Genomic DNA, 13,223 nt, shown 5'->3' with positions numbered 1-13,223 from the left:
AATCTTTCTCTCAGTTTTGCCATAGAATCTTTAACTACTCCTGAATGATCTGCATAAAAACAACATTGCTCTTTTAGGGCTGCACAGAGCCCACCCTCTTTCAGAAAGACAATTTCTAGTCCTCGTCGGTTTTGTAATACAACTTCAGACAGAGAAGTCAAGGACTCTTCAAGTTTTGTGATAGATTGTTCTATGGCTCTAAGGTCTTCATCTATGGCTACTCTAAGTTGTTGCAGATGATGGTTACCATGCACTAGGGCTGCTGTCCCGGTCCCAACTCCAGCCGCTACCCCAATTCCTAACATTACGGCGAGGGTGAGGGAGATAGGTTCTCTCTTTGGTCTAGTATGAGTTTTTTGCTCATATCGGAGATCAAAGGAGTCTCCAGAGTGATAGTATACTCGGGGAACAACTTGTACCAACACGCAATAGTGGGTGCCACTGTTAAAAACGGCTGTGGATATACAGGGGGTGAGCCCAGTGTTGCAAGCCCACCAGTCCGTCTCGGAGGGGACCAGATAGTGATTGGAGCTGGGTACTGTCAAGGTTACATTACAAAGATGCTGATGACTAGGGGGCACCTGGCCTATGCAGGTTCCTGACCCAGAAACTTCAGCCAGGGTTAGTTTTCTTTGTTGTTCCCATGCGCATCCAGTAGGATTGGCGGAGTTAGTGAAATTATTAGTGGAGGCAATGCCTTCATAGTAAGGGGGGCCTGTTGCCAGACATAGCCAGCAAGAGGATGTAAATTCTGGCTTTGTCTGGTTTAAAGCGAAGTAGGAGCCCTTTATGAGATTTAGGAGCCTGTCACCTATTCCCAGGTTAAGGGGCCCGCGGGTGACGGTTTGGGCTGAAGGTGTGTATTTAGAGGAGGTGGAGATTAGAGGCGGGGAAGTGCTTTTAGGAGCTCTTGGTTGGGGCTCTCTTGGTGCAGGAACCAGGGGCTTCCTTGTTTCTGATAAAACTTGGTTTGGTCCTACTGCGACAGGGGCTGTGATAGGGTTGACTATTAATTTGATTTGGATAGGGATTCCATACAGTGGCTTTTGGTATAAATATAGGCCCCATATTAACCCGGATATCCAACGGTTATCAGATTTTGCTGCATCTTCAAACTTGATGCGGACCAGATTGCAAGTTTTTGAATATCGGGTTCTGGTGCAGCGCTGGACAAAGGACATGGTTATGTACCAGGGTTTCGTGGCCCATTTCCATTCTCCATCATTAGTAGTTATACAGGACCAACTAGCGCAAAACAGGGCATCTATTTCTCCACAAGTTTTTTTCATTTCTCCTGTCCTGAATCCGGGACAGGCATAGAACCCGTTCCGGCTTACGGACACCCTTCTAGCCTGTTTTCTCCATTCTCCCCTTTCCATGTCATCTATCTTTGCTATTTTGTCTAGGTTGAAATAGAGGTCAGGGAACCAAGTCCCCATAGGAGCAATTTTTGAGGTTTTATCTAAGACTTCATGAGTACTAAAATCAATCACCTGCCAGGTCAGGTTATATGGCCGGTGGGGGTTATTACTGCCAGCGACGCAGGGAAGGAGGGCTAGTAACAAGCAAGGGGCTAGATACGAGAGAGTCTTATCTTGAGCGGGTCTTCGGAGCGTCGGAGTTTCCATGTCTCAGGTGGTGTTGGTCCGGGCGTCCCTGGAGCAGCCTTGGCGTGGGATGCGTGGATCCAAGTGGAGATTCCATCCACCTTTATGGCTGTGGGTGTGGTCAGGAGAACAATGTAGGGTCCTTTCCACCGAGGCTCTAGTCCTTGAGTGCGATGCCGTCTAACGTAGACAGAGTCTCCCACCTGGAAGGGGTGACTGGTCTGTGGATGTCCTGGTTGGTACAGTTCTGCCAAGGGGGCCCAGATTTGGGCCTGTACTGCTTGGAGTCCTTTTAGCCGGGCCTGTAGGTCAGTCTTAGGATCGGAGGGGGAGAAGGAATTAAGCAAGGTTGACAAAGGGGGAGGTCCTCCGTAGAGGATTTCATATGGAGTGAGCCCAAAACGGTTAGGTGTATTCCGGGCCCTTAACAGAGCTAAGGATAGGAGGCGTCTCCAATCTTTTAAACCAGTCTCTAAGGTCAATTTAGTAAGGGTCTCTTTTATTGTTCTATTCATTCTTTCTACCTGTCCTGAGCTCTGGGGTCTATAGGCACAATGTAATTTCCAATTAATCCCCAATATCCTGGCGAGCCCCTGACTTACCTGAGAAACGAAGGCCGGCCCGTTATCTGACCCAATTACCTTGGGAAGTCCGAATCTAGGAAAGATTTCTTCCAAAATTTTCTTGGCTACTATGTGTGCCGTTTCTTGCCGGGTGGGGTAGGCTTCTACCCATCCTGAAAAGGTATCTACAAACACTAGTAAGTACTTATATCCAGCATAGTGAGGTTTTACTTCAGTGAAGTCTATTTCCCAATAGACTCCTGGGCGGTTACCACGAGTTCGTTTTCCTTCTGACACTCGGGTAGCCCCAGCGTTTACCTGCTGACAGACCTTACAGGCAGATGTCACTTGTTCTACGAGGGTACTTGCCTTTGGGATTAGAAAGTCAGTTTTTTCAATCAGTAATCTTAGCTTTCGATTACTCAAGTGTGTCCAGGCATGCATCTGCTGGATCATTGCCAGGGCCTCCTTTTGGGGAAGGACTATTTTCCCTCCTTTTTCCCAGTTTTTAGTGTCTTTGTTTTCTATAGCCCCTATGGCCTTTGCTTCTTCCTGGTCTTCTGGGGTATAAGTATGTTCAATAGTTATGTGGCTGGTTTCGTCAGGTTCTGTGGCTAGGGTCAGTACTTCCGCCATGGCGGCTTGCCTGGCTACTTGGTCAGCCTGTCTGTTTCCTACTGCGACTGGATCCTGTCCTTTCTGATGCCCGGGGCAGTGAATTATAGCCACTTCTTGAGGAAGAAAAAGGGCTTTCAATAAGGCAATTATTTCAGCTTTGTTCTTGATTTCCTTTCCTTCTGAGGTTAGGAGACCTCTTCTTTCATAGATACTTCCATGAGTATGAGCCGTTGCAAAGGCATACCGGCTATCAGTATAAATGTTAGCTTTCTTTCCCTTGGACAGCTCTAGGGCCTTGGTTAGTGCTATTAACTCAGCCTTCTGTGCAGACGTGCCAGGAGGTAGTGATTGTGCCCAAATGGTGTTGTGGCCATCTACTACCGCCGCTCCCGCCCTCCGGGTACCTGAGTCAAGGTAACTGCTGCCGTCTGTGTACCAGGTGTGATCCGCGTCTGGGAGTTCTTGGTCTTTAAGGTCTTCCCGTGTTCCATGGGTCTCAGCCAGTACTTGCCGACAATCGTGTGGGCTTGGTTGGTCTTCCGGTACCGGCAGCAGCGTAGCAGGGTTTAGGGTGACCGGAGGGCCAAACTGGACGCGGTCCGTGTCCAGTAGGAGGGCCTGGTAGTGGGTTAGGCGTGCGTTGGTTATCCACCGGTCCGGGGGCTGCCGCACTATGGCCTCTAGAGCATGTGGGGTAATAATAGTCAGTCGCTGCCCAAGGGTTAACTTAGCAGAGTCCTTGACCAGCATAGCGGTGGCTGCCATGATACGGAGACACGGGGGCCAGCCAGCCGCTACAGGGTCTAGCTTCTTAGACAGGTATGCTACCGGTCTTTTCCAAGGCCCTAATTTTTGGGTCAAGACCCCTTTGGCAATTCCTTGCCTCTCGTCCAGGAAGAGGGTAAAGGGCTTTGAGGTGTCCGGTAACCCAAGGGCCGGGGCAGACAAGAGTGCTTGTTTTAGTGCCTCAAAAGCCAATTGATGCTCTGTCTGCCAGGTGAAAGGGGTGCTCTCCTTGGTGAGTGCATAAAGGGGGGCGGCCAGTTCAGCAAAACCGGGTATCCACAAGCGACAGAACCCAGCAGTTCCCAAGAATTCACGTACCTCCCTGGGATTTCGTGGTGGTGGAAGGCGAGCCACTGTCTCTATGCGCCCAGGGGTGAGCCACCTTTTCCCTTCACTCAGGATATACCCCAGATATGTTACCTTGGTCTGACAGAGCTGTGCCTTCTTGGCGGATGCCCGGTATCCTTTTTCACCCAGTGCCTGGAGTAGATGCCTGGTACCTTGTATACAGATTTCCTTTGTAGGAGCAGCCAAGAGGAGGTCATCCACATACTGGAGTAGAGTCACGTCTGGATTTTGGGTCCGGAAGTCAGTCAGGTCTCGATGAAGAGCCTCATCGAAGAGAGTGGGAGAGTTCTTGAATCCTTGGGGAAGCCGGGTCCAGGTCAATTGGCCTGAAATTCCTTTCTCAGGATCCTTCCACTCAAAGGCAAAGAGTTCTTGGCTTTGGGGGGCCAGAGGTAAACAGAAGAAAGCATCTTTTAAATCTAATACTGTATACCAGTCATAGCCTGGTTTTAAGGTGCTGAGTAAGTTGTAAGGATTAGGGACCGTGGGATGGATGTCTATAGTTCTTTTGTTGATTTCTCTCAAGTCTTGGACAGGCCTGTAATCCTGAGTACCAGGCTTTTTTACTGGCAAAAGAGGAGTGTTCCAGGGCGAGTGACAAGGTCGCAACACTCCGAGTTCTAGAAATTTGTTGATGTGCTGCCGAATTCCTATATGAGCCTCTCGGCTCATGGGATATTGCTTGATAGACACGGGCACCGCCGTGGGCTTTAGATCAATTATGATTGGGGCTTGATACTTAGCTAGCCCGAGTCCTCCCGTTTCCGCCCAAGCTTGGGGAAAATCTTGCAACCAAATATCAGGGAGGCTAGTGATAACCGGAGCGTCGAAAAGCCGATGCTCATCTTGCAAAGACACAGTTAAGATTTGGATGGGCTGACCGTCCCGATTTAATACCTGGGCCCCTGTCTCGGAGAAATGGATTTGGGCTCCGAGCTTGGTCAGAAGATCTCGCCCTAGGAGGGGGTAGGGGCATTCAGGTACCACCAAGAAGGAATGTGTCACCATTCCTTGTCCAAGATTAACTGTCCGGTGGTTAGTCCACTTGTGCAATTTTCCCCCTGTTGCCCCCTGGACCCAGGATGTGCGGGAAGACAGGGGCCCGTCTGCCTTTGTCAAAACTGAATGTTGGGCGCCTGTGTCCACCAAGAAGGTGGTGGGTTGCCCCCCTACAGAGAGAGTTAGCCGGGGCTCGGGGGGGGCTCCAGAGCCTTGACACCCCTATTCGCTATCTTCACCTAGGGTGAGGACAGCGGCAGGTTTCTTTTGGTCTTTAGGACGCTTGGGGCAATCTTTAATCCAATGTCCCCGTTCTTTGCAGTAGGCACACTGGTCTTTTCCCACTTTTGGCCGCCTTCGCTTTTCTCCCTCTCTCCCTGGTCCTTTCTCTTTTACAACTGCTGCCAGGATTTTTGTTAAATGCTTATTTCTCACTCGGTCCCTACGATCCTCTCGCTCCATCTGTTCCTTTGCTAACCTGGCTTCCCTTTCCTCAGGGGTTTCTCTCTTATTATATACTTTTTCTGCCTCCCTAACCAATTCCTGTAATCCATAGGTTTGGATTCCATCTAGCCTTTGGAGTTTTCCTTTTATATCTAATGCAGCTTGGTCTATGAATGCCATAGCTACGGTAGCCTTATGTTCTAGGGCCTCTGGATCGAATGGAGTATACATTCGGAATCCTTCCAGAAGCCTTTCCATGAAAGCTGCCGGGCTTTCATCCCTTTCCTGAGTTATGGTCCTTACCTTGGCCAAATTTGTGGGGCGCTTTCCTGCCCCTTTGAGACCCGCCAACAGAGCCTGGCGATAGATTCGGAGACTCTCCCTACCTGGTGCCGTTTCATAGTCCCAGTCTGGGCGGGTGAGGGGAAATCCCTCGTCTATTTCATTGGGAAGTTGGGTTGGGAGGCCTCCTGGTCCTGGCACATTTTTCCGGGCCTCCAGGAGGACTCGCTGCCTTTCTTCAGTGGTTAGGAGGACCTGCAAAAGTTGCTGGCAATCATCCCAAGTGGGCTGGTGAGTGAGGAGAATGGATTCTATTAACGAGGTTAGGGCCTGGGGGTCTTGGGAAAAGGAAGGGTTATGGGTTTTCCAGTTGTAGAGGTCAGAGGCAGAGAAGGGCCAGTACTGGACCGTGCGATTGACAGTACGGAGGGGAAAAAGGGAGGATTGCCAAGTAGAAGGGCCCTCTGGGTCCTCAGTCCGCCGCAAGCGGAGACGAGGAGGTGTCGGCGGCGGCGTCCGAGGAGTGAGTTTGGGCGGGGCTGGAGAAGGAGACGGGGTGGAGGGAGGGGCCGAGGGAGAAGTTGGAGAAAGGGTAGGGGCCGAGGTGGTAGAGGAAAGAGCTGGGGACAAGACAGGGGGCAAGGGTGAAGCGTAAGGTGGAGGTCCCAGAAGGGGGTTCTGAGGTGGAGGAGGCAGGGGGTCAAGAAGGAGGAGATCCCTCTGGGGTTCATCTGGGAGGACTGGCTTAGGCGGGTCTGGATTCCGATTCTTTGGGGCTTCTAAGGCAAGGAGGGTAGATTGGGATGGGGAAGGGGGATGGAGGAAGGGTTTCACCCAAGAGGGAGGATTTCGGACCAGATCCTCCCAAATAATTATGTAGGCCACCTGGTCCGGGTGTCCGAGTGGCCCAGGATCCATCACTTTTGCTTTAACCTGCAAGATAATTGAGAGGTTAAATGTTCCGTCCCGGGGCCATTCCCCATGGAGGGTTGGCCATTCGGACGAGCAGAATGTTTTCCATCGTCCCTTACGGACTTCTACAGAGAGGTGGTGGGCTCGAGCCCGGACGTCAGGGAAGTGAGTCAGGGTTAGAGACAAAGGAGTCGTCAACGTCTGTCCCATTTCGTCCACGGATAACAAGGACAAAACAAAAGAAACAAAAACAAAGACCAGACAAGTAAGGAGAAGCCGCGCGGCCAGAGAGTGGCGCCACAAGATCACAAAATATTCAGACGGCAGGGGCGGCCTGCCTACAGATTTGAAGAGGCTAACTGAGTCGTTAGCCTTCTCCCAGACTACCGCCAGGGCGTCCCCCAGGGTGCAAGTGGGAAGGTGCGGGACACGTCTGTCCCCCTTCCCCACTTAATTCAGAAGGAGTACTCCCCAGAGTTCAGAGTTAGCCGGCAAGACAGACAGAACAAAACGAAAGTACCTGGTAGGTCCGTTCAGTCAGCAGTCCGTGGCCCGGGCCAGATGGGTCTCCGCCGGATGGGTCGGGGGTCCTCGGACGACCCCACTTCCCGGCCAACGCACCAAATGTTGGAACCGAACTGTCGATTCCCTCCTGGGCAGGGGTCGCCGCGAAGGACCACCGACACAAGATTCACAGCAGAGAGTTATTTATTACTAGCGCGCTAGGGTCCCAAGCTCTAAGTTGGCCCTGGGACCCAGAGTGCTTGTTTCAGGTTGTTTATATAGGCAAACACAAGTTCAAACACAGCTTAAGGCGCGAAATTCAAACAAAGCTTTAGGCGTGTGGTAATTGGGTCTAGCTATGGCCTGAGCAAGGTGTTTTGTTCTAATTGGTTAGAGCAGGACCTTATGAGGTTTTTTTCTTGGAGTTGCTGATTCCGGGAACTTCGAGGCAGGGTGGGACCCCTGGAATTGGCAGGGTGGGACCCCATGGGGTTGTTTCCCGGAATTGGCAGGGTGGGATCCTATCAGGGTGGGACCCTATCGAGGCAGGGTGGGACCCTATCCAGAGCCACCTGGTGTTAACTTTTTTCTATGTGAGGCCTAGTTTCTAAGTTTTATGAGGCCTAGTTTCAGAATCAACAGAAAGGAATGTGTGGGATATGACAAGGGGTTGTGGAGACCAGGGTTTGATCACGCAGATGAAGCCTCCAGGTAGCAGGCTTCAGAGAATAGATGGTAAATGTTTCTTATCAGACTTAAAGAGTCTGTGAGTCTTAAGGTCTGTGTTGATGTTAATGCTGGTCAGCTGGGCCTCAATTTCAAAAGGGAGGCGGGTATAATGAAGCAGGCCTGATTCTCCCTTTCCATCATGGCCTGAATTAGTTTTATCAGGTTAACTTTGGAATCCCCTTGACCAAGAAGAGCCCATTCAGATGGTTGGGGGCGCTTAGGATTGTATTAGTTCCTGCCGGTAACACTTTATGCACATACAGCCCAAGTGACTCCCATACAAGCAGGACAGAGAAGACCATTATCTAAAAAAGTAACACACCCACCAAATGATTTTCCTACTGCCTTCTGCACAGCAGGGGCTAAGGTTGCCTCCCCTTCTCCCAGAGGTGCTTCTGTGGTTGAAATGAAATAGAAGCAATTAAACAATAAATACGAATTACTGGCTCTTCAGGAGCTCCAGGGGTATACAGCAAAGCAAATGGGACCCTGGCCAGATGAGGGGAACACCAGGAGATAGTGCAACGAAGCTGAATAGGGCATAGGATGGAGAAGAGGTGTACTTGCCCAGCGCTGAGTCTTGCTAGTGCACCATGGTGGTTTGGTACATTTTCCACCCTCCAGAGGGAGGACCTTGGTGGGGCAGGCTCCAAGAGCCTCACTGCCTCATCTGTGTAAACAGGTAGGCTGTAGGTAGGCGATGTGGTAGGGAAATAGAAATTAAATTTGCCTAGAAGATGGCATAGTGTGGGGTAGAAAGACACAACATACATACATACAAAGACACAACATACATACATACACACACGCACAGACACAAATATTTTGCCTCAGAAACTGTATTAAGTGTGAGAACACTGTTAACACTGTCCATAAAAGAGATCAGGATGCTTTCCAAGTCACGCTAACAATGGCCTCTTAGTGCATGATTGGAGAAGAAGAAATTATTACAAGCATTTTTTTTCTGTTAATTCTTCTACATAATATAATTGATAACACATCAAGCTTTTCCTTTAAAACATTCATCTTATCCATGTGCTTAATAGTAAGATATTCTCAGCCTGCTCAACTTCAGCTCACAGCAAAGCAATTATTTATTTTAACATCTGCATTTAAACCAAATGGTATTAAAATTCATCAAAGCAAGATCACTAATACCACAAAACTGAGGGCAATGCTATCTCAGCCCAGCTCTTTGAAGCAATCTGTCCTCCAAATAATGAGACAGTCTATGATCAACACAAATTATAGCTGACTTTATTGTATGTTTCCATTTAGATATGATTGTAACACCATTAATGAAAAAAATATTCAGCAGTTGGCTTTCTATCAACAGTGAAGTCAACCTCAAGCAATTGTGAACCAAGAAAATTCCCTTTGCTATAAAGACACTGTGTCCATTTTATTAGATCAAATGGTTTTTGGAACTCTAAATAAGGCAGCAATGATTCAATTTTGACAACATTGCTCACAAAATGCAATGTCAGACCTGTAGCACCAGATAGCTTCGGTTGCAAAAGGTCCTCCTTTTCTTTCAGCAAAGCAACTGTTTCTCGAAGCAGCCAGAGTCCAACAGCTCTTTATATTCAAGGGAACACTCCCTGGGTGAACTTTAATTAGTGGTGAAATATAATCCCAGATAAGTCAAAGAGGATGACAATTTATTCTTGTAGGACTTGAATCAATACCCCTGGAGCTCCCGAAGAGCCAGTAATTCGTATTTATTGTTTAATTGCTTCTATTTCATTTCAACCACAGAAGTGCCTTTGGGAGGAGGGGAGGGAACGGCAGCCCCTGCTGTGCAGAAGGCAGTAGGAAAGTCATTTGGTGGGGGTGCCACTTTGTCAGATAATGGTTCTCTCTGTCCTGCTTCTACGGGAGTCACTTGGGCTGTGTGTGCATAAAGTGTTACCAGCAGGAACTCATTATTGTCTTTAAACTACACACTGGCTTCAGCAGCTTTTTGTTTTTGTTTTTGTTTTTGTTTTTGTTTTTTTTGAGACAGAGTCTTGCTCTGTCGCCCAGGCTGGGGTGCAGTGGCCGGATCTCAGCTCACTGCAAGCTCCACCTCCCGGGTTTAGACCATTCTCCTGCCTCAGCTTTTGTTTTTCCTCCAGCACACTAGAATAGACTAGGGAGAACAGGATAAAGGTACTTCATTAAGACCACTAATGTTGTTTTTACGTGCTGGGTCACTGTTACAAAACTTGAAATGAAGATATGCACTTGGGCGTAACAAGCCCCGAGGTCAGCCTCACACTGAGCTCATGCAATCCAGGAGGCTCCAGGCTGTTTGAGTTCTTGCTTCCTGGAAGGGCCCTGATGACCTATTTTCACATAAACTCATAGACCTGCAAGACAGCTTGGCGATCATCAGACCTTCTCAGTGTGGAAATGGAGAAGCCACCCAGATCTATGATGGCAGGACACAACTACTAGAAGCCAGATGTTCTGAATTCCCATGCTGGGCTCTTTTTCCTAGGGCCAGAGTTGGAAAATTAAGCTCTCATTTCTCAGACTCGACTTATTTGGAATGGGCATCCACTGAGGTTAAGGTCTTGATATGATCTGGTTCTGTGTCCCCACTAAATCTCATGTCAAATTGTATCCCCATTGTTGGAGTTGGGGCCTGGTGAAAGGTGAGTGGATCATGGGGGTGGCCCTTCATGAATTGTTTAGGACCATCCCCTTGGTGCTGTTCTCATGATAGTGAGTGGGTACTCGTTAACGAGATCTGGCTGTTTAAAAATGTATCACACCTCCTCCTACTCTCCTGGTAAGACATGCCTACTTCCCCTTCACTTTCTGCCATGACTGTAAGTTTCCTGTGGCCTCTCCAGAAGCAGAAGTCACCATGCTTCCTGTACAACCTGCAGAACCGTGAGCCAATTAAAACTGTTTTATTTATAAATTACCCAGTCTCAGGTATTTCTTTATAATAGTGCAAGAACAGACTAATACACGTCTGGATGGAAAAAAAAAAAAAAAAAGGCAAATAGATTTTTAAATTAAATTTAAAACTTAGCTCTGAATTTCCTGTGAGTTGTATTATATAAGTAAATATAAAAGAAACGTTTGCTAAAATTAGAACTATCATACAGTCCAACAATCCCACCACTGGGTATTAATCCAAAGGAAAAGAAATCAGTAGATGGAAGGGATACCCATACTCACATGTTTATCATAGCACTAGTCTCAATAGCAAAGATGTGGAAGCCACCGATGTGTCCATCCACAGATGAATGGATAAAGAAAATGTGGTACTTATACACAATGGACTCCTGCTTGGCCATAAGAATGAAATCATGTCATTTGCAGCAACATGGATGGAACTGAAGGATATTAAGTGAAATAAGCCAAACACAGAAAGACAAATATCACATGTTCTCACTCATGGGAGCTAAAAGAAACTTGACCTTATGGATATGTAACATAGAATGATAGATACCAGAGACTAGGAAGGTTGTGAGAGGTGATGGGGGAGGAAGAAAGGTTAGTAATGGGTATAAATGGACAGATAGAAGAAGTAAGTTTTAATGTTTGATAGCAGACTAGGGTGACTATACTCAGAAATAATATTATATGTATATTTCAAAGTAACTAGAAGAGAGGACTTAAAATATTGCCAACACATTAAAATGATGAGCACTCAAAGTGATTGATATGGTTTGGATCCATGTCCCCACACAAATCTCATGTTGAAATATAATCTCCAACGTTGGAGGTAAGGCCTGGTGGGAGGTGTATTGGTCCATTTTCATGCTGCTGATAAAGACATACCCAAGACTGGGAAGAAAAAGAGGCTTAATGGACTTAGTTCCATGTGGCTGGGGATGCCTCACAATCATGGCAGAAGGCAAGGAGGAACAAGTCATGTCTTACACGGATGGTGGCAGGCAAAAAAAGAGAGAACTTGAGCAGGAAAACTCCCATTTTTAAAACCATCAGATCTCATGGGACTTATTCACTATCACGAGAACGGCATGGGAAAGACCTGCCCCCATGATTCCATTACCTCCCACCGGGTTCTTCTCATGACACATGGGAATTGTGGGAGTTACAATTCAAGACGAGATTTGGGTGGGGACACAACCAAACTATATCAGGAAGTGACTGAATCATGGGGGTGGATTTCTTATGGATGGCTTAGCACCATTCTCTTGCTGCTGTTCTTGTGATAGTGAGTAAATTATCATAAGACCTGGTTGTTTAAAAGTGTGTATCACCTCCCTCTTCTCTCTTTCTCTCTCTCTTCCCTTCTCTATTTGTAGTGCTGCTCCCCGTTTGCCTTCTTCCATGATTAGAAGTTTCCTGAGGTCTACCCAAAACCCAGCAGATGCCAGCATCATGCATCCCATATAGCCTGCAAAACCATGAGTCAATTAAACCTTTTTTCTTTATAAATTATTCAGTCTCAGGTATTTCTTTATAGCAGTGTGAGAACAGACTAATACAGTGATGGGTACCCCAAATATTTAACTTGATCATTACACATTCTATGCATGTAATGAACACACATACTCCACAAATATGTAAAATAAAGAAGAAAAAATAGGTTTGCTAATACTGTGAACAGATTACAGTTTACTGAATAGAACAATTTTTTAATACAGAGAAGGACTTGTTAACACACAATAAGCCAAAATCAAATATAATGAATGAATGACCCATTCATTCATTAAAACAGAACCTTGGAGTTTGCAAGATGAATACACAACACATTCCTAATGTCACTAATGTTTTATGTAAACATGAAGGTGACACAAGTGTTTGAATGAATGCTGTCACTCAGACTTGGCACAGATTCCTTCTGGCCTTGACCCCATTCGCCTGAGTAATGAGTCTCAGCTCTATTTGTATACACCTTTACCTATAATCACCCTCCTTACAAAAGATGGTGGCATGTTCCTCCAGGAACATATAGGTTAGCTCAGACACGCGCACACTTGGAAAAAGTTGAAAACATTAACAAGACCTGTATCTAATTCAAGAAAACAAAGTTATCACAAAGCTATATATGTGTGTGGATCAAAAGCACAGGTAGGAGATTAAGTGCTTTAGTTTCAGAGGCAGCACCAGCCACTCAGGCCCACTATAAAAGGGGAAACCTTCACATAGGATGGAAGAATTTGAAGAAAATGGGAGAGCTTTCATAGCAGAAAAGAATGAAGAAAGCACCCCAGGTAAGGACACAGACAAAAAGATTAAAAGCCATATTTAGGCAAGATACAATGGTTTGGCTAGATCAGAATGTTCTCATAAGTAATAGGACTTATACAAAAAAAAAAAAAAAAAAAAAAACCTTTGTGGTGCCTTTTAAAAAAAGGCATGAGGCAAGGCGTGATGGCTCACACTTGTAATCCATGGGGTGGATCATGAGATGAACAGATCAAGACCATCCTGGCCAACAGAGTAAAACCCCATCTCTACT

General features: G+C 47.0%; 1 protein-coding gene and 1 long non-coding RNA gene across 2 annotated transcripts; both read right to left on the bottom strand.

Annotated features, from left to right (window-relative positions):
* Positions 1 to 395: 395 nt before the first annotated feature.
* Positions 396 to 5,383, bottom strand: LOC144340209 (uncharacterized). Its single transcript, XM_077998198.1, has 4 exons — positions 5,161 to 5,383; positions 4,075 to 4,878; positions 2,210 to 3,468; positions 396 to 1,921 (listed from the first exon to the last, which is right to left on the bottom strand). Exons 1-4 carry the CDS (start codon positions 5,381 to 5,383, stop codon positions 1,574 to 1,576), a joined length of 2,634 nt encoding a protein of 877 aa, XP_077854324.1. The 3' UTR covers positions 396 to 1,573.
* A 280-nt stretch (positions 5,384 to 5,663) lies between these two features.
* Positions 5,664 to 7,695, bottom strand: LOC144340169 (uncharacterized). Its single transcript, XR_013415945.1, has 2 exons — positions 7,080 to 7,695; positions 5,664 to 5,902 (listed from the first exon to the last, which is right to left on the bottom strand). It is a non-coding gene; the product is annotated as an uncharacterized LOC144340169 (long non-coding RNA).
* Positions 7,696 to 13,223: the final 5,528 nt, after the last annotated feature.

The sequence above is a fragment of the Macaca mulatta genome, chromosome 3 (genome assembly GCF_049350105.2).
Source record: "Macaca mulatta isolate MMU2019108-1 chromosome 3, T2T-MMU8v2.0, whole genome shotgun sequence".
Classification (NCBI taxonomy): Eukaryota; Metazoa; Chordata; class Mammalia; order Primates; family Cercopithecidae; genus Macaca; species Macaca mulatta.
Note: the sequence above shows the minus strand (reverse complement) of the source record. Positions and strands in the feature narration are given on the sequence as shown.